The 26,065-nt window shown below is 42.3% G+C and overlaps 1 protein-coding gene across 2 annotated transcripts in view; it reads right to left on the reverse strand.

The window, feature by feature from the left end:
• Nucleotides 1-1,828: 1,828 nt before the first annotated feature.
• RPRD1B (regulation of nuclear pre-mRNA domain containing 1B) overlaps nt 1,829-26,065 on the reverse strand; it is a 59,431-nt gene continuing 35,194 nt past the window's right edge. For both annotated transcript variants that reach the window (XM_011929065.1, XM_011929064.1), the window contains one exon: nt 1,829-4,453. In XM_011929065.1, coding sequence (XP_011784455.1) covers nt 4,304-4,453 — 150 coding nt within the window. In that variant the 3' untranslated portion in view covers nt 1,829-4,303. The remainder of the gene's footprint in view (nt 4,454-26,065) is intronic.

Below are 26,065 nucleotides of genomic sequence, written 5' to 3' on the forward strand. Positions count from 1 at the left end.
GAGCGGAAGCATGATTTTTAAATGGAAAATCCTACCGAGGTAGCAGTGAGAGATGAGCTTTAGCCAGATGAATTATTCCAGGAGAAAGTAAAAGAGGAAACCATGCTAGCAAATGGCTTTTTCTTAAAGATCCCAAATAAACCAAACACAAATTTTGTGCAGTGAACTACTGTGTTTACTCCCATCTTCCCGGTCGTGGCACTGTCTCCTGTGCCCTGATCTTCACAGACTTTGGTCTCCAGGGTTTCCTACGTTTACACAGCACAATGGTGATACTATTCATTTCTTTAACAAACGGTACTGCGTGCCCAGGACATGCCATCCAGAGTTCTCAGAGGCTTCGGTCCCATATGCTTCTTATGCAGCACAACAATCATATGCTTTTAGGGCTCACAGCAAGCCTAGAAATAATTTAGTTCAATACTACGTTTCACAGGTAAGAAAGTTGAGGCTGGCTGTGGTGGCTCATGCCTGTAATCCCAGCACTTAGGGAGGTCAAGGCGGGAGGATTGCTTGAGCCCAAGAATTCGAGACAAGCCTAGACAACATAGCGAGACCTTATCTCTAAAAAAGAAAAGTCAAGAAAAGAAAACAATTGGCCAGGCGTGGTGGTAGATGCCTGTAATCCTAGCTACTTGAGAGACTGAGGTAGGAGGATCGCTTGAGCCGAGCAGATTGAGGCTGCAGTGAGTTAAGGTTGCACCACCATGGGCAAGAGTTAGATCCTGTCTCAAAAAAAAAAAAGAAAAGAAAAGAAAACTGAGAGGAAAATACCTTGCCCAGGAAGGTCACAGAGTTAATGGCTCTAATCACAAAGGATAAGCATTTTGACAGATTCATGGACTCTCGGGTAGCTCTGTCTTCAGCTCTGAGGACCTCAAAGTCATTTTGTAGCCTGAAGTGCTAATTAAACCAGAAGAATCATGGACTTACTATTTATAGCCAGAAGTAAAGAAATTAGGCCATGAAACCTGGGGACACAGAAGGAGATCTTGTCTCTTGAGGTTCACATGTAATATCCAACTTTCATATTTTAAGACAGAACTTGGGTGATGCAGTCTCAGTTTTCCTAATACTGGACTTATTTGGGTTGTAGTCTTGAACGACACCTACTACGAAGGTTTTTGCACCATAAGACAAACAGATAAATCCATTTCTTCTGGCAGATGCTGCCATTACCCAGTGGACAGGTTTATGATCCTTCCAAACATATCGCTTGCTTCAAAAGGACCTAATTCAAACCATTTTTTGTTATTTTGAGAGCTTTAACCAGCAATACACAGTCAATATGCTTTCACTCCATGTACCAGTGCAAAGGACAAAGGAGAGCTATGACTGCTTTTAGGAGACACACCACTTGGGTTCGCAATTATCTCATTTTTCGTCTTTTTACTGTTCAGAGTGGCTTTCCCTGCACTGCCAAAATCAAATCGCTCTCAGGAGGCCTACTGGTGTGAACAAAGGCGCGAAAATCAAAGAGCTTCCAAGTTTTAATCTGTCAGAGATTGGCTGTGAAGTACAGGGGAAGAGTCATTGAACCTCTCCCCACCAGTTCCCACTTCTGTACAATGAGGGTAAAACTATGGCGACACCTCTCATGGGTACTGTGTGGATTGCCTAATTAAAGCTAATTAAGCCCCTGGAAAGAACCAGAAAATACTATGTAAGTGCTGAGTATTTATGTACCACTAACAGACACAAAAACTCCCAAGGGACAATATTCTGTGCAGACAGCACATTCTCTATTGGTGATTACTAATCATCCACTGCTTACAAAGAAAGGCACTGTTTTCAGTAACAGGGTAGGTAAAAAAAAAATCACACAATGTTGTTCAACAACACCATCTTTATTCAAAAATATATATCTATGAGACATTTCAGAATATACTGCTGCCGCCAATGACAGCCTATACTTCTAAATAGTCCTAAATTAATATACAAATTTAAGCTTTGAAAATATTCTTTAAGAAAAACAAACAAACAAAAACAAGGGAAGATTGAAGACTTTCTGAGGAATATGACCTAAAGGAAAGGTCCTTTGAGGCCTACAGATGCCCTAAGAAAGAAAAAACACAAAAACAAAAACCACCCACCCCACCCACCAAGTCACCTCATACATACAAGGAGGAAGGTTCATTTAAATTAAACAAATGAAGTAAGCACACTTTGGGAGGATGTGGACAGCAGAATTAAGATTTAAAAAACAAAAGCATTTCATCAAAACAAAAAACTAACTTCCTCACAGGAAGTTCACTAGTAACAGGTATTAAGAGGCCAACACATTCATTTACATAACTGCTAGTTTCATTTCTTACTTTTGCTGTAATAATTATGCACCAATTGCTGGTCAGAGACTCAGTTGGATAAAACAGAGCAGTGGGCTAAATCCATTCTGTTACATTTTCATCTAGCTGATCAGAGCAAGTATCGATGATCTTCTTTCGGCTGGATTGTAGCTGGTCAGATCTCACTTCCTTGGTGAAAGCATAGAGTGTCCAAGATGGGCCTGCTCCAAAACACGCTCATCTAGAAAGCAGCACACCACAGGGGGCGGGGGAGAGGCTGGGGAGTGCAGCAGCAGCAAAGATTACAATTGATCTTGCAATTTTAGTGATGTCACCTATGGCCTCTGGAAGAAAAACCTTATAGACTCATTAATTTAACAGTGACAGAACAACGGCAGTGTCAATAAGCAAACAATACACTGTCTGAATTCAAATTGGAATAACAGCTCAAACACTACTAGGTTCTACACAGAGTTAAACTGAGTATCTGCTACGACTTTTCATTGTTCTCACTTCATGACAAGCATGAAAGCTTCTGGAAGGGAAGCCCGTTACGCTTTATAAACATAGATTATGTTTCAATGTGTTTAACATGTAAAATTACATGTAATTTTTGGTGATCCTGGAGATAGCAACACAAATTAATGGAGATTACAAAGCCTCCTCCACGGAATTCCTTTTTATATAGTTTGGGTTTCAGCCTCTGGTCTTTAACTCCTATTACACTACTGGGGCAAATCACTTTCTGCCCTTTCCAATGTCAAAAATAAGCCTGCCAAATTAGAATGATTTACAGTTGGCAGACTGAACCTTTACTATAAGCAAGATAAAAATCGTCTCTAACTACATTATATAGTCATAATGTCAGCTGACATGATAATAGAATTAAAACCCCCAATTAATATCCCCAACTCCCCGCTTCCCCTGCCCAAGACGAGCTATTCAATAACATGTGATGCAAGTACTCCCCATCATGTGGGGACAAGGACCTGTGCAGTGGTGTGACCTGACAGACAGACCTGCTCAGTGTCCTATTTACAGTGATGCTCGAGTTTAGTCACCATACTGTGGACATGCACGCAGACAGTGGGTTAAACATTAGTGTGTACCCTACTCCCAGAAGAAAGGGTCCAAATAACACCCGCACAGAGCCCAAAGGCAGCACACCTGTGTGTGGGGCCTTCCTCTTTTGGAGCCCACCAATGTCTGCCACCCCTAACAACTGCCTTCGCACCCACCAGGGATCAAGGCATCCTGTTTTTCAGAACGTGCTCCGACAGTGGAGTAGTGTGGGACGGTTGTATCTAGGAACTTGAAGCAAATAAATTACTTTTAATTCATGCTTGTGTTCCCTGTTACTCTGTCTCTGAACTGTGCCTTTATGCTCCAGATTAGCTTTGAATCTTATTGCTAGATTCTCCAATCTGTTTACAAAATAAATGCACCTAATCTTTGTGCATCACTAGCAGAAGTAATGGAAAGGGAGGATCAGAGATTTGGCAAACTCTTTATGGCAATGCTATGACAGCTATGCCTCCAACCTTTTGGGGCAGATGTAGCTGGGAGAGCCAACATCTCCAGGACAAGTGCCTTAGTGGAAGCCCACACCGAACCTGAACCAGCTCAGAAAGGAGAAGCTGCTTTCATGACAAAATGCTGTCATGAGGGACAAGATTCTTTTGAAAGCTTCCAGAAGTACACATGATCTTCATAACTTCTTAGGTATAAGGAGAGAGTTAAGAATGGAAAACCAACAGGGGCGCATGAAAATATGAAAAGGGAGAAAAAGTCTGTAGTCTTTGCAAATATGAATATAAACCAGATTCCAGTCGCCACTGTTCTGAACTGTGCTCAAGATGAGAGGCTGAAGAGGAGAATCAGAGTCTGAGGTTCTTTCTTGAGGCTGGGGGGCTGGGCGGAAGAAGGGATAGAACCAGGGGCTAGAAGGTTATTTCCAACCATGACTTGACCTCTTCTTTCTGCTGGTACAAACAGAAATCTGGGACATGACACCCATCCTAGTCAGTTGAAAACAGGTCTCCAGCAGAGGGCAGGGGGGCTAAGCCCCCTGTGACGTTGGGCAGCAGTGAGAGGTCTGGCAAGCTCTGAATATGGGATTTCAGTTCCTTGCGGACCTGGGTTACTCGCGCAAGCTTCTGTTTGTATTCCTAAGGAGATAAAGAGAAGACAATACCGTTAAGTCTGTGCGTGCCGAGGGCCGGGTGCTGCTGGAGCCGGGGCAGTTACTCTCATCCTCGTGTTCTTCCTTGTCCCAACCAGCCTGCCCACCCTGTTCAGCTATATCACAAAGCTAGGGCTTCAAATGCTGAAAGAGCAAAACTTTCTATCAAAAAAGGAACGTAGAGTACAATATTGGCAACAGTGAATTAAATGGTATTCAACTTAGGGTTGAGATTTGGAAGTAAAAAGAAGTGACACTTGGTATTTGCATTCTCTTTTTGTCCGTTCTCGAGTTTCAAAATGCCTTATACAATAAAATACAGACACCTGAGCTTCACAATTTCTTTGCGGACTCCACCTAGACACGGCTAGAAAAAACACAGTGAAGTTATACTTTCTATGTCAAAGGTTGGAGATTAACCTAAATTTATCATGTTTTGCAAACAAACACTACAGAAGCTCAAAATACCCCACTGCTACTCCCTGTGACCAGGGCCTCCTCATTCCACGACTGAGTCACTGCAGTAAATCCCTGGTGAGGCCTCCTGACCCCTAGGGCTCCTAAAATGCCATCAGACTTCTCTCCCGAAAGCCCAGCTTTCATGAAACCACTCCCTTGAGAAAGTGAGGCACGGCACCCACTAGCTCCATGATCTGGTCCTTCAGAGCAGAGCTCAATGTCTTGCAAAATCAGCCCCTGCCAAGGTGTTTCTCACAACCTCCTAACCCTCTTTGTGTGGACCATCTTTTCAGGATTCCCTGCGAGCCTAGAGGGGGTCTCTCTCTTCTCCTAGCCCTAGGAAAGCCTGGCCTCCACTCCTCTGCTCCTCGCACTATCTGGACTCCACCTCTCTAGGAAAATCCTTGCTCTGCATCCAGGAAACGACTCCCCATCTCCTCCTGCTCCAGAGCTCCCCCTCACACACGGTGTGTACCTGAGCCCCTAGCAAGCTGCTCTATGCTCTCTCCATACATGTGAGACTTCTATGTTTCCCTAGAATATGAATCTCCTAATGATAGGAATGGGGTATTTTTTTTGCTTTCCTCAGCTCCCAGAAAAAGGTACTCTTGATACATCTGCCAAGATATACAGAAAACAACCCTAGGCCATGTGAAGTCTGGGGCTGTTGGCCCCCTTGGGCTTATTTTTTGTCCTCTTGGTGTGTCTGCAAGGGTAAATAGGTCCCTGAGGCTGGGCCCTTGCTGACTTAGAAAGTCTTCCTGCAGGAATGTAACAAGAAGCACTGGGCTGAGAGGCAGAGACCTAGACTTCGTCCTGGTTCTACCTCTAACCTGCTGTGTGACCGCGGATGTGTTCCCTTTTTCCATATCTGAAAGTGAGGGAACTGAACCGTAACACTTCTTTTCAGCTTCTAAATTCCTTGATACCAGATCCCTGATGCACACCTGAAGAGGCAGAAAGTAGAAGCTAAAGAATGTCTGGGAAGAATAATGAGGCAGGAAAAAGGTCAAATGAAGAATACTTAGTTCAAGTTGTAAAGATAAAAGTCCAAGCAAGGAGTGAGAGGAGGCAAGCAGGCATATCCTCTTCCCTATTACTGCAGGCAATCGGTCTCCCATCCACAATGAGAGCTCCTCAGGCAGTCCACAAAGGAACAGAAAAGGGTAGAGAGTGAGCTCTCCTAGCAGCCCATTTCTTTCCTTTGTAAACAACTAAAATTAAACAATGACTTATGTAAATGATTAGCAATGACTCCCACATTTAACTAGTAAGCTCCTGGAGGCCAGGACGAGACCCATCTGCTTCCCCCAGCATCCACCAGGCTCTGCAGTGTCCAGCAAACAGTAGGCACCCAGCACATGTGCTGAATGAATGAGCCGTATCTAAAACATAACATCAGGTATAAGCATGCCACATGAAGTAACTCCTGAGACTCAGACTTCGGTTAACAGTCACCTTTCACGCTCTTGAAGTTGAAAACTATTTTCAGATTTGAGGATCTGAACCCCCCTTTCTCCCACAAGTACTTTTCTTCTTTGGCTGTTCATACTTCAAGGGAAATTAATATATAGGATGAAGGCGACTAATTCTCTATTTCTGGACATGGATTCATCTAATAAACTTCTCCTGAATTGAAGGTACAAAAAGGGTAAAACGGCAAAACAACTACACAACAGGGACTTCCTGCCCCCACCTGAATTCTCTGACCAAAGCTGACAAATCAAAGCCACCTCGACTCAGAGCCAACCACTCTTGGCAACTAGGGAGCCCTTCAGTTGAAGGAGTCCCTCAAGAACAGTTTGAAAACCACCGAGTCTCTAGAAGCCGAGCTGAGATCAGAATCCAAGACTCCTTACTCTTGAGTTATCATCAGACCAACCTGGCAAGTTCACTGAAGCTAAAATGGAAGGCACTTTGATCTAATTAGACACCACCTTAAGTTCAACTAACTCTCTCCTAGGGAATTTCTTAAAAATCCCAGTTGTGGCCAGATGTGGTGGCTCACACCTGTAATCCCAACACTTTGGGAGGCCGAGGCGGGCAAGATCCCCTGAGGTCAGGAGTTCAAGACCAGCCTGGCCAATATGGCGAAACTCCATCTCTACTAAAAACTACAAAAGTTAGCTGGGTATGGTGGCGGGCACCTGTAATCCCAGCTACTCAGTAGGCTGAGGCAGGGAGAATTGCTTGAACGTGGGAAGTGGAGATCCCCTGAGGTCAGGAGTTCAAGACCAGCCTGGCCAATATGGCGAAACTCCATCTCTACTAAAAACTACAAAAGTTAGCTGGGTGGGGTGGCGGGTGTCTGTTAATCCCAGCTACTCAGGAGGCTGAGGCAGGAGAAATTGCTTGAACCTGGGAGGCAGAGGTTGCAGTGAGCTGAGATTGCGCCACTGCACTCCAGCCTGGGCAACAGTGAGATTCCGTGTCAAAAAAAAACAAAAAACAAAACAACCTGGCCGGGCGCGGTGGCTCAAGCCTGTACTTACAATCCCAGCACTTTGGGAGGCCGAGGCGGGCGGATCACAAGGTCAGGAGATCGAGACCATCCTGGCTAACACAGTGAAACCCCGTCTCTACTAAAAAACACAAAAAACTAGCCGGGCGGGGTGGCGGGCGCCTGTAGTCCCAGCTACTCGGGAGGCTGAGGCAGGAGAATGGCATAAACCCGGGAGGTGGAGCTTGCAGTGAGCCCAGATCCGGCCACTGCACTCCAGCCTGGGCAACAGAGCGAGACTCCGTCTCAAAAAAAAAAACAAAAAAAACAAAAAACACCTTTCTGTTTGGAAGGGGGTATAGGGTGGGGTACAGGGGATTCCTTCATGCTTAGGCTGATATTCTATTTCGGACATTACCGAAGAAACTCATTTAACTAAAAAGAAGTGTGTTCCAGTCTTCAGGCCACTCTGGAAGTGGACGGATCCTGCCCAGAGCTCTACATGCCACTGGGTGACTCTTCTCGCAGGGACGCCTATCGTAAGAGCAGGCGTAGGAGGAAGGAATCACTAGAGAAAAGCAAGAGTGAGAGTGAGACTGTCACTGAAAAGGATTAATAAATATTAAGGCTGGCCTGGGCATGGTGGCTCATGCCTTTAATCCCAGTGCTTTTAGAGGCTGAGGCAGAAGGACTGCTTGAGGCCAGGAGTTCGAGACCAGCCTGGGAAATACAGTGAGACCCTGTCTCCACAAAAAAATAAAAAACACAAAACACTGAGGCTGGTAAAAGGAAAAGTTCTGTAGGCTAAGAGGTTTAAATGTATCGGCAAGGACAACTGGGTATATACTCGGAATAACCAAATACAGGTAGCAATTGCCTTTAAAACTGTTAAAACATGTACCTGTTTAACTGGGACAGTCAAATGACCCAGATTAATATCCTGAAGAGAGGCAAGCAGGCTAGAATTCATGGCAAGCTCTCATTAGGTTAAACTAAGGCTATAGTAATTTTTATAGTCCACTAAACAGACTCAAGTAGTAACACTGTGATTTCCCACTCCCTACCCCTGCTTTTAAAAACAGATTCAGGCTTTCCAAACAAAGTCATCTGCAAACCTTGCCATGGACCAACAAAAGAAATTAACAGTGACTCCGGGCTAGACAAGGTGGTTCATGCCTGTAATCCCAACACTTTGGGAGGCTGAGGCAGGTGGATCACTTGTGCCCAGGAGTCCAAGACCTGTCTGGGTAACATGGCAAAATCCCATCTCTACAAAAAATGCTAAATTAGCCAAGCATGGTGGCACACGCCAATTAAGTTCCAGCTACTCAGGAGGCCAAGGTGGGAAGACTGCTTGAGTCCAGGAGGCGGAGACTGCAGTGAGCCAAAGGAGTGATTCCAAACAAAACTCCCCCAAATACAACTCCAGCCTTCACCTGCCTCTGAATTCTCCGGTTCTTAAGCTTTCTCAGTTGGGTCTTGTAGATCCTCACTAGCTGCCTTTTCAGGTTATTCTCTTTGGGTCTGGAGAGATGAAGGAGAAAGGTCTCAGGAAAATCCAAGAATCTCGTGCCTCAACTTACCAGCTTGCCTTCTCACACAAGTGCAGTTCACGAGCTCTGCTGCCAGAGGGCTCCTCAGCTACTCCTGCTCTCAGAAGAAATCCAGGCCTCTTTTCCACATCCCACAAAAACCAACTCCAAAGTGATGAAACCCACTCAGACTCTTCACCTCGTCTAAGTGTGCTGCATCCCATAATCTCTTTAGTACACCAAGTACCACTCAGGTAGAAAAATGATGTGCCCAGGTGGTCACATGCTTCTTGTTTCAGATACTTTATTCTTGTATGTAACACAGGACTAAGCCTTTCATCCAACACCCACGCTCCTTGCCTAGAACTGAATTCAAGAGCTCCAGTCCTGTGCCATTTACAGCTGCAGGATGATCCTACTGTAGCGTTCTTGCCCATCAGTCTCCTCTCCCCACCAGCGCACTCTTCTCAACCACAGCGCACAAGGCTCTCTCCAGTACTCTCAGTTTCAGAGGGTGCCTTTCCTCCACGACCAATCTTATGCAAGAGAAGACAAGGCAAGCCCAAGCAGTCTGGTTGCTATTCCTCTCCAGTGCATGCATTATTTATACTGAGAGGTGGGGGACTGAGGTGGGCCTTCCATTCAGCGGCAAGTATCTACTGCGGCAACCCTGCTCCAGCCCAGAAGAGCCGTGGGGTGGTGGGGGGCCCTGAATAGGGAAGAATCATATCTGACTTGCTGCAGCAAACCTGTGTCTGGATCCCCAAGAAGGCGAGGTGGAGGAGGTGTCAGGAACCTTCGAGAAACTGCCTGAGTTTATTTGACTGTCAAGAAATGTTTACAATGTAGAGGGTAAGGCCCAGTGTGTAGTTCTGAGATAAAGCCTAGGATTTATGCTCCTGGCAAAGCTTTGGAATCTTGCTGCACAGACTCTCTAAACTTGCAGGAGAAAATGTGTCTATAACATTTCCCTGCTTCCTGTGGATCCAGCGGACACCATGAACTCCACCCATCACGGAGCACCCAGACAATCTGCTGAAGGGAGCAGGGCTTACACATTCTTTGCCTTTTTTGGTTAGAGAAGCCAGACCTGACACACTGCAGATGAGCTTGGGGATAAGAGGGCTAGAAATGACAGGGGCTGGCATTGTAATGACCTTTCCACAGGAATTTCATTTTCAAAACAAAACTATAAGCGTTTCCTCTGGCAACACATGTAAGAAACAATGATCAAAATGTAAACATTATTAAACCTATTTTCTTTCTTGCTAAGAATTACTTATATAAGAAAAAAATATGTAAGAAATAACGCCATGGGCAGGGGCTTGACTTGGTAAGATAAGATTTCCAGTAGAGGACTCCTGGAAATCTCCATCATCTTGCCCCGTTGTGCTCCAGGACATATGGTATATCAAAATTACCCACTGCTTGGCTACCCCAATTAAGAGTCATAAAGGGTTATTGAAGCATTTTACAAAGGCCCCAGTTTTAAAGGTGACCTGCTACACTGAATTTAAGTCAAAGGACTATTTCATAGTATGGAGGTTGAGAGAGCCAAGCCCAAAGGGGAAGCTGACCCACACCCCACCAATATTTCACACACCCGCCAAGCCCCCTCATCCTGCCAGGAGGCTTACCCTCTTGCTACTAAGGCCACAGGACCTACACTTGAAAAGCACAGCCTCTTAAACCACAATTTCAATCCCTCATTATGCTTTTGGAAACACAATATATGAATATTTGGATTGAAAATAAGAGTGCCGCTTTTACATTTTCTTCAAAGATCCAATGCGGGAACAAAAAACTACCACTGACCTGCACCTCTCCCCCAGCCAGCTCCACGTTCCCATATGACCTAGTGGCAGCTGTGACATTTCGAAATGATACATTCTAGGGTGTCACAGCATAGCAGGAGCTGCTGAGTAAGACGCTGGGGAAGATACAAGGAAGAGAAGAAACTGTGGCTCCAATCCCAAAACTTGGGGCCTCCCAGCTCCACCATCAAAACCCATAATAAAGGTATACACAAAGTATTTCCCAAAAGGAAAAATGACAAAATGGCTATAACTGGAGGAATGTTCTTGGAGCAGTCCAGCCATGCACAGGAAAAGCCAAATGGGAGCGAGCTTCTTAAACCTGAAATTGTACCAGAAAGCATTTTCAGGGCGCTGCTTTCTCCCCAGAGGCTCCTCTACACAATAGGTGATAAGGGAGCTTCTACTGCCACCACAAAACCCCGATCACACAGGGACATGCAGCAGCAAGGGGAGAATGAAAAGTCAGTGTCTACACTAATTAAAAAAAAAAAAAAAAAAACTAAAAAAGGAAAATACATTTTAGGATTGGACAATTTTCAAGCCTTAATATAATCATAAAGCTAAATATTTTCAATTTAACAGATGCTCATAAAATGCTTCAAAAAGATACGGATTAATAAATGGATATAGATCCTTCACAAATCCTTACATTTATGGAATGGGGTCCCTCATTACATAAAATCAGTAAAACCAAAATACTAAAGTATAAGAGAAACTATTTAGTTCTTTTAAAAGTAAACGATCAAAAATATACGCTTTACACAAGTAACAAAGACTCCACAAACTAGCTTCTTTAAGGACTATTTTAATGGAAAGCCAGGTTATTGATTTTTGTGCAGACAAACATCAAAGGTATAGACAAAGGTTTCTCATTTTAAGCCAAATACTGGTAGAGTCAAGCATTCCTGGAGGACAGCTGAGAAACAAAGGGTAGAAAGGAAAAAGAACACACAAAATTTTTTTTTGTACTTGTACATTTGGTTGTATCACATAAAATTCTTTTAAGCAATGTTTATTGTAATTTTAAGTGCTGGCAGGTCTGCCCAGGGTAAGACAGTCTGTAGGTTACTGTACTACATTGGAATACAGCTCTCTCTATAAGCAACAACAACAACAACAAAACTCAATTCCTTTCCATTAGCAAAAAAACAAGACGGTTATGTTTCCTAGCACCTCCAAATGACTGGGAGTATGTCACATCTTTTCTACTGGAGGGAGATGGCTGTGGCAGAAGTCAGAAAATACAAGTTCAACCTCTACGCACACCAACTAGAAAACCTAGAAGTCATGGATAAATTCCTAGAAACACAGAATCTCCCGAGATTGAACTAGGAAAAAAATTGAAACCCTGGACAGACCTATAACGAGTTCCAAAACTGAATCAGTAATTTAAAAACCTACCAACCAAAAAAGGTCCTGGACCAGATGGATTCACAGCCAAAATCCACCAGACTAAGAAGAGCTGGTACCAATCGTACTACTGAAAGTATTCCCAAAAAATCAAGGAGGGAGTCCTCCCTAACTCATTCTATGAAGCCAGCATCATTCTGATACCAAAACCTGGCAAAGACACAATGAAAAAAGAAAACTTCAGGCCAATATCCCCGATGAACACAGATGTAAAAATAAATGAAATACTAGCAAACCAAATCCACCAGCACATCAAAAAGCTAATCCACCATGATCAAGTAGGCTTTATTCCTTGAATCAAGGTTGGTTCCGCATATGCAAATCAACAAATGTGATCCATCACATAAACAGAACTAAAAACAAAAACTACATCATCACTTCAAATTTCAATAGATGCAAAAAAGGCTTTCGATACAATTCAACATCCCTTCACGTTAACAGCCCTCAACAAACCAGGCATCGAACGATCATACCTCAAAATAATAAGAGCCATCTATGATAAACTCACAGCAAACACCATACTCAACAGGCAAAAGCTGGAAGCATTTCCCTTGAGAACCAGAATAAGACAAGGATGCCCACTCTTGCCACTCCCGTTCAACTACTAGAAGTCCTAGCCAGAGCAATCAAGCAAGAGAAAAAAAATAAAAGGCATTCAAATAGGAAGAGAGGAGGTCAAACTATCTCTCATTGCAGGCTGTATTATGATTCCATAGCTAGAAAACCCCATAATATCTGCCCAAAGGCTCCTGGTTCTGAAAACGTCAGCAAAGCTTCAGGATACAAAATCAATATACAAAAACCAGTAGCATTTCTATACACCAACAATGTCCAAGCTGACAACCCAATCAAGAATACAATTTCATTCACAACAGCCACAAAAAGAATAAAATACAACGAATCAGGGAGGTGTAAAATCTCTACAACAAGAAATTACAAAACACTGCTCAAAGAAGTCAGAGACAACATAAACAAATGGAAAAACATTCTACGCTCATGGGTAAGAAAAATGGTTAAAATGGCCATACTACCCAAAGCAATGTACAGATTCAATGCTATTCCTATCAAACCACCAATGACATTCTTCGCAGAATTAGGGAAAAAAAAAAATTCTTGCATGCACAGCATCTACTAACAAAAATAAAAACAAAACAAAGAGAAAACAATATTCCAAATCTGACCTTGACCCAATAAAAAGCCCAAATAGCCAAAGCAATCCTAAGCAAAAAGAACAAAGCCCAGGACATCATATTACCCAACTTCAAACTATACTGTAAGGTTACAGTAACTAAAACAGCATGGAAATGGTACAAAAATAGATTCAAAGACCAATAGAACAAGGTAGAGAACTCAGAAATAAAGCTGTACACCAGCCGGGCGCAGTGGCTCATGCCTGTAATCCCAGCACTTTGGGAGGTCAAGGCAGGCAGAACACCTGAGGTCAGGAGTTTGAGACCAGCCTGGTCAACACGGGAGAAACCCCATCTCTACTAAAAATACAAAATAAGCCGGGCGTGGTGACGACTGTCTGTAATCCCAGCTACCCAGGAGGCTGAGGCAGAAGAACTGCTCAAACCTGGGAGGCGGAGGTTGCAGCGAGCCGAGATCACTCCACTGCACTCCAGCCCGGCAGACAAAGCGAGACTAAAGTCTCCAAAAATAAAAAAGAAAAAAAAAAAAGAAATAAAGCTGTACACCTACAAGCATCTGATCTTTGACAAAGCTGATGATAACAAGCAATGGGGAAAGTATTCCCTATTCAATAAATGGTACTGGGATAGCTGGCTATCCATATGCAGAATATGCAGAAGATTAAAACTGGACCCATTCCTTTTACCATACATAAAAACCAACTCAAAGTGGATTAAAGACTTAACGTAAAACCTCCAACTACAAAGACCCTAGTCTAGGAAATACCATACTGGACATTGGCCCTGGCAGACTCCCAAAGTAATTGCAACAAAAACAAATTGACAAGTAGAATCTAATTAAACTAAAGAGCTTCTGCACAGCAAAAGAAACTATCAACAGAGCAAAAGGTAACTTACAGAATGGGAGAAAATATTTGCAAACTATGCCACCATCAAAGGCCTAATATCCACAATCTATGAGGAACTTAAACAAGTCAATAAGTAACAAAAAACTCCATTAAAAATAGGCAAAGGACATGAACTGACACTTTTCAAAAGAAGACTACATGCAGCCAACAAGCATATTAAAAAAGCTCAATATCACTAATAATTAGATAAATGCAAATCAAAACCACAATGAGATACCATCTCATACCAATTAGAATGGCCATTAAAAAGTCAAGAAATAACAGATGCTGGGGAGGTTGTGAGGAAAAAGGAACACTTATAAAGGACTAGTGAGAATGTAAATTAGTTCAGCTACTGTGGAAAGCAGTCTGGAGATTTCTCAAAGAACTTAAAACAGAACAACCATTCAACCCAGCAATCCCAATACTGGGTATATAACCAAGGGAATATAAATTATTCTACCATAAAGACACACGCATACCTATGTTCCAACACAGCACTACTCACAATAGCAAAGACATGGAATCAACCTAGATGCCCATCCACAGTAGACTGGATAAAGAAAATGTGGTACATATATACTATGGAATACTATGCAGCCATAAAAAAGAATGAGATCATGTCCTCTGCAGCAACATGGATGAAGCAAACCAAATATCGCATGTTCTCACTTACAAGTTGGGAGCTAAACACTGAGTATACACGAACACAAAGAAGGGAAAAATAAGACACCCGGCACTACTTGAGGGTGGAGGATGGGAGGAGGGCGAGGACTGAAAAACTACCTATCAGGTACAACGTCAATTACCTGGATGACAAAATTATCTGTACACCAAATACCTGTGACACACAATTTACCCATGTAACAAACCTGAACATGTACCCCTTGAATAAATGAAATAAATAAAAATTGGAAAGAAAAAAAAAGAAAATCCAAGTTCATATCCTACACTTACATGTGCCTAGGATATAACATGTGACAAACTCACTGGGCTCCTATATATGAGATGGGAATGAAAACAATGCCTATGGCATGGGGGAAGCTTGGGTGAGAACAGGCACTTGCTAAACTGTTCCATTTAAATCAACAGATCTGATGGGAGAAAGCAGATCATCATCACTATACCATAATTGGGGTAATGGTATTTTAAAGGGAACAATTCCTACTGAGTCTATGCCTCGCAGAACAGACATACTGTGAGCAAAAGGAAAGGACTGGGAAAAGAACATCATGAGTAAAAGTGGGATGTGTCCGTTCATAATTACTGTCCCAACCCCAAGAATTCTCAGAAAGGCTGCTGGTAAATTTTTGTTGGGTTGAAGTTTGCAAAGTTATTGTGCTTCAAATTCTCACCCCTCCCATATTCTATTATTTTATGAGCAATACTTAATCTTCCTGATTTATAATACGTCAGGAAAAGACATGCAGAGTTGAAGAAAAAGAATTAATGGGATGCAAGATCCTTTCTCCCAGAAACCATTTGACTATATCCTTAAAATTTAGCATATTTACTAGAAGCTGCCTTGAGAAAAGCAAAGGGTCTTTGACCAAGAGCACCTCTTTTTCCTTAAAGGTCTACCTGGAATACTGGAAAAAAAAAAATCACAGAATTTTTAAACTTGGTCACCTCTCCTTTCCTTCTCTTTCCTTGGCTTGGAGAGTGGCAGTGCCATCCATCAAAATCAGACACTAGGCCTCAACTAGTGTTTATCCTGATTTTTTCAGTGCTCAGATCTGTTGCTTTGGCCTCCCTGTCGCAGCCTCTCCTTCAGTTCCTCTGCTATGCCTCTGCCAGGTTGACCTCCCACCACCATCTTCCATAGCTGAGCAGGCGCCATGCCAGTGTGGTTTTTGCTCCCTCTCAATTTTTCGTGAATCTGCCTCCCTTCTCTGCGTCTTTGTCTCCAATTCCATCACCTTAGTCCACTCTGCCATCATCTCTCCCCTGGATTCTTGCAGTAGCCTCATTACTGATCATCTACATCTGCTCTTATACCCTATAATCCATTCTTCATATGGCAGCCCTGTGATGTATTCAAAATGCAGCTCTGAGCATGTCATTCCCCTGTTTAAACGTTTAAATGGTTTCTCATTATTCCTAGTTCTTGGAATATGGGCCCAGTGGCCAGGTGCAGTGGCTCATGCCTGTAATCCCAGCACTTTGGGAGGCTGAGGCAGGCAGATTGCTTGAGTTCAGGAGTTTGAGACCAACCCGAGTGACATGGCAAAACCCTGTCTCTATCAAAAATTTAAAAATTAGCTGGGCATGGTGGCTCATGCCCAGCTACTTGGGAGGCTGAAGCAGGAGGATCACTTGAGCCCAGGAGGCCAAGGCTGCAATGAGCCTTGATCGTGCCACTGCACTTCAGCCTGGGCGACAGAGTGCAGGCTGTCTCAAAAAAACAAAAAAAAGACTATGGGCCCAGCTGGTGGCCTGGCCCCTTCCTGGGCCCCATGACTTGGCTCCTGCTGACCTCCTCAGCCACATCTCTTGTTGTGTCCCATGGCATTTTGTCTTCACTTGGCCTTTGATCTCAGGCTTTACATATGCTGTTGCCACCCTCTGCCCAGGACACACTTCCCCTTGTTTACTTTCCATCAGTTATCCCTACCTAGTTAATTCCTATTCACCATTTGTATCTCATGTCAAACAGTATTTCCTCAGTCAGGAGTTCAAGACTAGTCTGGTCAACATGGTGAAACCCTGTCTCTACTAAAAATACAAAAATTAGCCAGGGGTGGTAGTGTGCACCCATAATCCCAGCTACTCAGGAGGCCAAGGCAGGAGAACTGGTTGAACTCAGGAGGTGGAGGTTGCAGTGAGCCGAGATCGCGCCACTACACTCCAGCCTGGGCGACAGAGCAAGACTCCATCTCAAAAAAAGAAAAAAAAAGGTCCAGAATGAGAAAAGGCTAAAGGAATGGCAACATTTACAATACAGGCATGGAGAAAAGCTTATTGAAAGATGAAAAAGCAGAAGAACCAGCAAAGGGTGGTACACAGAAACCAGAAAAGGCCAACACATTGTAATACAGTAGTATTAAATACTGCAGAGAGGGCCAAAAAGAGAAAGGGAGCCAAGAGGCAGAGACTAAGAAGTACTTTTTGGGTTTTGAGATTAGACCACTGCGGGGGGGGGGGGAATTCTGAAGACAGCCACTTGGGTGGAATGTAGACACACATGCCAAGCTCCAACAGACTGAGAAGCAGAGGCAGCAAGGGAAGTGGACATGGTGGCAGTTATAAAGGGAGGGTGGTGCAGAAGGTATGCTCATGTGAATGTGATGATTTCTTTTAAACACTGGAGAGACAAAGCATGCTACATGCTGAGGACCTTCGGCTCGTTTACTGGAGACTTCTCACGGGACAGGAAAATAAATTGGCCCTAATGTGACAAGGGAAGACAGACGCTAACAACTTCAGATTAGTTAAGGTGTTGGAATCTGTTGTCCCAGGAAGGTAAATTGTTACTTTATCAATGAAAGCCACATCAAAGAAAAAAGGCTGGGAGTACAACCGGCTTCAATAGAAAAAGCCAGAAAGAACCTGGAATATGCAAAGCAGATCATCATCACTATACCATAATTGGGGTAATGGTATCTTAAAGGGAACAATTCCTACTGAGTCTATGCCCCACAGAACAGACATACTGTGAGCAAAGGGAAAGGACTGGGAAAAGAACATCATGAGTAAAAGTGGGATGTGTCCATTCATAATTACTGTCCCAACCCCAAGAATTCTCAGAAAGGCTGCTGGTAAATTTTCATTGGGTTGAAGTTTGCTAAGTTATTGTGCTTGAAATTCTCAAAGTAGCTACTGGCTGAATTAAGCAAAGAGAGCTGACCATACTTCTTCCTACAGATGTTTAAAGATAAAGGACCTGAATAAGGAAAAAAACAAATAAGAAGGCTTGCACAGCCATCATGACAGCTGGCTAGTACCATCCTCTTCACATAAAGCATGCCATATCTCTGGGGCTCATGGTTTTCATTTGCAAAGGTTTCACTTGACTCCTGATTATAACCAGAATACTTTGTCTGATCTCAGAAATGACTCTTTCTGATCTATTTCAAGTCTAACATTTTAGACACAGAAAAAGTCAGAGATTCACTTCCAAGATCGCAAAGTATGCCACAATCCAATTTTAACTTTCTTCAAAATCCCAATTTTAAGTGGCAGTAGAAAGCCCATCTTAACAGTAGTAGGAACACTTATAAAGACTAAAATAGAATCTTGCTCAAAATAACATGCGTCCACTAGGTCAAATAGGCAGCTCAAATTTCTGCAATCTGAAACTTGCTCTCAAAATTATGCTCACTTAAGTCAATGTTATAGAAGTCTGTGCTATTTTCACACAGCTGTCTCAAATGTAAACAAGATCATTTAAAAGCCAGAAGAGAGCTCTATTAGCCTAATTAAACTATTCCATGTTTACTCCTTCATAAAACAAAAGACTAATCCTTAACTTGTATAGAGGTTTATACAAAATAAGCTCAATGAAGTCCTAGATTGGTTAAGTTGCTTTGGAAAAGACAGGAACTCCTACAGCAGGAACGCATTCTGGTGGCAGAGACCGTGAAATGTATATGACCTTCAGTATACTTAAAAGACAAGCAGACATCTGCACATATACATAGAACCACTTCTAGATATCTACAGGAAGAAAATAATCCAAATACTGAAAGTTAGCCTAAAGCTAAGAGACAGAGACAGAAACATACAAGGGCTAATACAAATAATCATTGACTATCCAACCACAGGTATTCAAGCAATCATTTACAATGTTTATAAAGTTTTTATTTACAAGGGAAAATAATCATGTTAAGAAAAAAGCATGACAGAAAACTATCTGCACGTTATCATTCAGTTTAATTTTAAACTAAGAGGAAAAGGAAATATGCAAAAATTAAAAATAGTCATCTCTGGGTAATGACACTAATTTTATTCTTTATACTTATTTGCTAAGTTTCCTCTGATGTATTATTTTTATAGTAAAAAAAAAAACAAAAACCCTGAATACTAGTTGAATGCAAGTGAATGTTCTGGCAGGCAGGAGTAATAAGAGCCCCAGGTGCTGTTTTAACTTCATATCTATATGCATTTCATAAATACGAAAAATGAGTGCTACATACACCAGCTGAAACTCAGTGGCGCTGTTCCATCAAGCAGGGGTTATACTGCCTACAAAAGTTGGGCTACAAATATGAAAATGGTACTATGGCTAAAAGCATGAATTCTTGCTGGGAAAGCTTTAAAACCGTGTCACTTTTTCAATGTAAAGTCTCAAAGTCTCAAATGTTAGCAAATCATGTTCTTAGGTCACTAAGTATGTGAAGTACATTATAATGCAGCATTACTTTCCTGGGGTGAAAAAATCACAGGTTTCACGCTGTAATAAAGAAACACACACACCCCCAAGAGATAAAAGCTCCAGCTGTAAATTGGGCCTGAGCAATAGCGTCAGCAGACTAAAATGAATAAAAGAAATCCAAGGAACTCCAAATCGCTCACAGAAGCCCATGCATCAACTGAAAAAAAAGGCTCCCATATCAAAGTAGGGGATGAAAAGGCAAGGGAAAGCAGTGAGCACACTACGGCCTGCTTCGTGGGAAGGGACTGAGTGCAAGGCCCCGTAATCACTTGGCAGCAGACTGACCTGTTTCAACAACTATTTTAACAACCTGGGTGCTGACAGAGCTGCCAGCTTAGAGAGGACAGAGCTGAATACTATGGAAGGGCAGTGAGTTTAGAGGACTGACAGGAGGGGGCCAGCACCAGGCAGGGCCTCTCAGATCCCAGGGGAACACAGTGGATGATCAGTGTAGTTAGGAGTCAGAAGATCCTGGTCCTCATTGGCTTCCTCTGTGACCCTGAATTGCTCATATAAACCCAAGGGCTCTTACCTAAAATGACGATTAGATCACCTGCTCCCATCTGTCCTTACTGTAACAGGATACTGAGTTACTGGCTTTGATCATCACAGGGAAGACGAATTTACTCCAAAGTTCACAAAAAAGGAGCTATTTCCCCCTACTGCCTGGCCTAATATTGAAACAAAAGCTTCTAACCATCTGCACCCTGCAGGGAGGTGCTGCCAAAAACAACAATCTGCCATCGTTTTGGTTTAGCACCCACTCAACTGTAGCCAAAGAATTTCTCAAGTTGTTATAACCACAATCAAACAGAAATATGAAGAGTCATAAGGCAACGTTGGAGTCTGAACCATTTCCCCCTTCCCAGCTGTGTTGCCTGAAGTTAGAGGCTCTACTCCTGAGTAGTCATTATAGCCAAGGGGGAGGTGCCAAGTGAGGAGAAACACCAGCAGTTTTAAGTTCATGAGCCAATTTCTCCCCTCCTATCAGAGCAAGAGCATGAGCACGGGTACAGCAAGGGAGGTACTTAGAACCTTGGTGGCAGAGTAGGTTCCTTCACACTTAGAATAATGCTTTCAGGCAACCATTTTATGACCCCATATAAAATGTCATTTCTCTACAACAAGAATCTTGGAAATTGTTTAAATGATTAAACTTTGGCTACTATTCTGTGTAAGATGTCTTCCTGCTGTTGATGTTGCAGAATCAAAATTCTGAAATCAAAAACCAAAGTACAAATCTGATGAAGTTACCAGATGTCTGCCTTGGACTCTATCCTGGTCTGCAGCTAACTCTCTCTCTGTTTCTTCACCAATTCAGAAGTCTGATTATATGATCTCTAAGGTTCCGTTCAGCTCAATAATCCTGCTAATCACTTCACCTAGATATCCAGGTCTCTATGTGTCACTTTACTTTGTAAAGCTGCTGTTGTGACTGTGCCCTGGTGACTTTGTTGACTCCATACACGAAATACTCATATCTTCTAGAGGTGGGGGTTAACACTATTGAAAGGTGATACCACTGCCCCCCATCTGCGGTCCTGATACCTAGACAGGGCCTTTATAATATCCAATGCATCAGTAAATGACACTCTCCAAGAGTGCTTTTTAAAATTCTGCAGCAGAAATTAAAGACTTAAATAAATGTGAAGACATCCCCTATTCATGAGTTGAGACACTGCTAAAATGGTAATACTGCCCAAAGTGACCTGCAGACTCAATGCATTCCCTAGTAAAACTTCAATTACCCTTTTTGCAGAAATGGAAAAGGTGATCGTTAAATTCACAGGGAATTGCAAGCGATCCTAAATAGCCAAAACAATACTGAAAAAGGACTCCGAGAACTCGTACTTCCTGATTTTAAAATTTACTACAAAACTACAGTGATGGAGATAGTGTGGGATCAGCATAGGATAGACATATACATTAATGGAATAGAATTGAGAATCCAGAAATAAATCAATACATCTATGGCCAATTGATTTTTGACAAGGGTACCGGGCATTCAAGTGGAGGAAAGAGTAGTCTTTTCAACAAATGGTGCTGGGACAAACGGATATCTATAGGCAAAAGAATGAAGGTGGTCCCCCCCTACATCACACCACATACAAAAACTAACCCCAGACAGATTAAGAACCTAAATTTAAGAGATAAAATTATAAAACTCCTAGAATAAAATGCAGAAAAAAATTATCATGACCTGGGATTGTCAACAGATTATTAGATGTGACACCAAAAGCATGAGCAACAACAAGAACGAAAATAGATGAATTGGAACTCATAAAAATAAAAAACTTTTGCACATCAAAGGATATTATCTAGAAAGTGAAAAGACAACTTATAGGAGAAAATATATGCAAGTCATATATGTGATCAAGGTATATTATGCAGAATAAAGAACTCTTACAACTCAAAAAAGCAAACAACCTAATTTGAAAATGGGCAAAGGAAATGAATACACATTTCTCCAAAAATACATAAACAGCTGACAAGCATACTGAAAGATGATCAGTATCGTTAGTAATTAGCAAAATGCAAATCAAAACCACAATGAGATAAACTTGCACATTTAGGTCGTCTAGAATAAAAAGACAGACAACAACAAATGTTGATGAGGATGTGGAGAAACTGGAACCCATGCACATTGCTGGTGGGGATGTAAAATGGTGTAGCTGCTGTGGAAAACAGTCTGATGGTTCCTCAAAATGTTAAACATAGAATTACCATATGACCCAGCAATTCCACTCCTAGATCTATACATACCCAAGAGAAACGAAAAGATATGGCTACAAAAAAACCTCCACATGACTGTTTATAGCAACACTATTCATAAGAGCCAAAAGGTAGAAACAACTCAAATGTCCATAGACAGGTTATAAACTGTGTCACATCCATACAATAGATTAGTGTTCTACCATAGAAGAGATGAAGTACTAATACATGCTACAGCATGGGATGAATCTTGAAAACATCATGCTAAGTGAAAGAAGCCAGACACAATTATGTTGTGGAACTTGATACAATACTGTGAATGTACTAAATGCCAACAAAAATCTGTGCACTTTGAAGTGTATGGTTAATTTATGTTATATGAATTTCACCTTAACTAAAACAAATCTGCAGCTTGTAACAAATTTCTCAAGAGCTCTTCCCTGTGTGGCATATCATCTTTGTGTGTGCACCATGTGGCACGTGTGTCAACACAAGACTACCTCCTTTCAGTTCTAGATCACTGACAGTCACACACCACAGTCTGAATAAAAATCGCAGTTAAGCTTAGCCAGGCATGGAGGTGCGTGCCTGTAATTCCAACACTTTGGAAGGCCAAGGCAGGTGGATCGCCTGAGACCAGGAGTTTGAGACCAGCCTGACCAACATGGCAAAACCCCATCTCTACTGAAAATACAAAAACTAGCTGGGTGTGGTGGCGTGCGCCTGTAGTCCCAGCTACTAGGGAGGCTGAGGCACAAGAATCGCCTGAACCTGGGAGGCAGTGTGCTGCGATTGCTCTACTGCACTCTAGCCCTGGACAACAGAGCAAGAGTCTGTCTCAAAAACAAAAAACAAAAAACAAAAACAAAAAACAAATAAACAAAAATCACAAGAAGGTAAAACTGCAGGTTCCTGACCTTTTTTCTTTCCTTAATACTTGTACAAATAGGTTTCTTTCTCACACACACAGACACTCTTCCCCATGCATTGATCATGCTAATGGAACATGTCTGTATTATGCTTTATTCACACTGACAAGAGAGGAACCCTATCCAACCCACTCAGACTATGTCTTATGAGCTTTGAGCAGACATCTGGGAGTAATGCAGTCACCTCTGTGAACCACAAACAGAGCTTCTCTTTGCTCTGGAAGTGAAGCTGGAAGGCTTTTCTAGTACCTTTGGCCTCTGCCTTTTTGAATGGGCTTTCTTCTATACCCTCCACATTCTCTAACCTCCTCTTTGGGCTGCTATTTGTGCTTCCTTCCACATGACTTCTTTTCCATTTCCAGGATTTCTTAGGTTCATGACAAAAACATTAGCAACAGATTTTCAGCAGCATTCCTTCTACCCTTGCCTGGTGTTTAAGGGCCAATATCATAGGCCAAAATCAATCATGACGCCCAGAAGCAAAAGTCAAAAACAAACAAACAAAAAAAGATGATTATCTCAAAACAAGCATAATTCTACTTAAAGGAAAAAAGAAAAGTAGCACAAAGGAGAAAACCTACAGAAATTTCTAAAAATGGTTACCTTTCCGAACTAACATATTCTTTACAACCAATCATTAAATCAGATTTGTTAAGTCACTTTTAATGCCAACTAAAAAAAAACCCTTTTCTCTATAGAAAAAGGTTACATCAAGTGATGGATTTCAGTCAAAGAACAAATATTTATTGAGGAACAAATATGTTCCTGGCACTGTGAGAGCACTCAAAGAGCACACAGTCTAGCAAACTTGGGGAGGCCTGCTGAAGGCATTATAGTTTCAGAAACTGTCCATGATTTGGTGAGTTTCACATTTTTAATAAGCATCTGATCAAATTATTATTCACATCTTCATTTTTTTCTTGGTCTATTTCAGTGTAGACACAAGTGAGAATATTTTCCTTACTGACAACCTTTCTTGAATTCTACCTTAACCTCTTGTTTGCTGTTGTTTCCCCCTGACTCGAGCATAAGCCCCTTGAGGGGAGAAGTGTATCTTGCTCATCTTTATAAATCTGGTTGGCACAGACTTTGCTGACTCCCTGAATGAATACGCAGCTTCCTAAAGAGCACAGACCTTAATCTCCCCCTGGTGGTCTCCAGCACCTCCTTCCCACACCTGCCTTTGTCCTTCTTCAGATACTGTCTGGTCCAGTCTAACTGCTCCCCATTTATAAACACGCTTCTCTTCTTCAAAGGCTAGTTCCTTTTACAAAAAGGTTTTATTGCTTGACGGGAAGTTTGGACCTACCTTAAACCACAAACAGAACCACCAACTGTCTCCTTAATCTACATTATGTACAATCAAGTGGTTTGGTTTTATGTTCACCTGTGCTGTTTATGCCAGAATATGATTTCCTGGAGGGAAGAAACACAATCTCCTACTTTGAGTCGTAACTCCCTCTTTTACATCCTAGGCTCTGAATCATCACACGCCCTATCCTGACATGTAGGAACCACTGACGTAAAATTCCCAAGTGACAGAGAAAAAGATGCTTATTACATAAAGTAAGATACAAAGTTAAAAAGGAAAGCACAAAGAAACCTAAGTATATTAGAGCTTTGGGAAGAAAACAGACTCCCAAGCAAATAACCACTTCTCCAAAGAGTTCTGAGAATTTCATGTATGTATACACTGAAGGCAATGGAAGGATTAAAAACTAAAATATTTAATTAGCATTCTGATTTGGCAGTTTTAAAATGGACTGGCTGTGTTACAAAAATGAATGCTAAAAAAGTGGGTATACTTTATGTACTGCCCCATCACACAGACAGACTTTTGGACAATTTGAAGGAATTCACAGTATTCATGCATCTTTCAAGTGGCATACATTTATCAAGTTGGGCCACCACCACAGGGATGTGATGGGACAGACCAGTCTATTACAGAATGTGAGAAAAATCTTAGGTTCAGGAGAGCAGACTGCCTACATTTTTAGCAAACGTGGATAAAGAAAAGAACTAAAACCATCTCTCAAATCTTATATTGTGAGGCGGGCTGATCACCTGAGGTCAGGAGTTCGAGACCAGCCTGGCCAATATGGTGACTCCCTGTCTCTGCTAAAAATAAAAAAATTAGCCGGGCGCAGTAGTACACGCCTACAATCCCAGCTACCCAGGAGGCTGAGACAGGGGATTGGTTGAGACTGGGAGGTGGAGGTTGCAGTGGGCTGAGATCACGTCACTGCACTCCAACCTGAGTGACAGAGTGAGACTCCATCTCAGAAAAAAACCTTATATTGTATCTAGTCATTTGCTTTCTTTAATGCAGCAAATCGGCTCTATTTTTCCAATAAATGTGCCTGGGAGACATGGTTTGAGATAAGAACCTTCAGTTCAGACTCTGTACTTTGGTTCTAGTGGTGGGGCCTTCCTGTTCTGCTTCTTCAGCAATGGAATGCCAACACCATTCCACTGAATGAACCAGGCAGAGCAATGCAGACTAGAAAGTTACAGGACGCATCCAAAGCTCTGATCTGTTTCTCCACCTTAATGCCCTCTCATGGTGTCCAGCAAACCACTAGTTCTACAAAAACCAGAATGATTCCCCAACAATACACAGAGGAAAGTGCAACTGTGGGGAGGGAAAACAGAACAAAGAGTTAACCAGCTCTACCAACCCGATCTCCTCAAAGACTCTGCCCTCTATGGTTGCTTGCCACGTTCCACCCAACAACAGCTGCTCATGATAATCAATGTCTGACAGATCAGAGAAAGCCCTTAATGTGTCGCCAAGGGGCAGTTCAACAGATGGCATGGTGACTTACAACCAGAATCATTAATTACACTCTCTTATTAGTCCCAGGGCATAGTGCTAAAAATGCTTCCT

The sequence above is a fragment of the Colobus angolensis genome, unplaced genomic scaffold (genome assembly GCF_000951035.1).
Source record: "Colobus angolensis palliatus isolate OR3802 unplaced genomic scaffold, Cang.pa_1.0 Scaffold8, whole genome shotgun sequence".
Lineage (NCBI taxonomy): Eukaryota > Metazoa > Chordata > Mammalia > Primates > Cercopithecidae > Colobus > Colobus angolensis.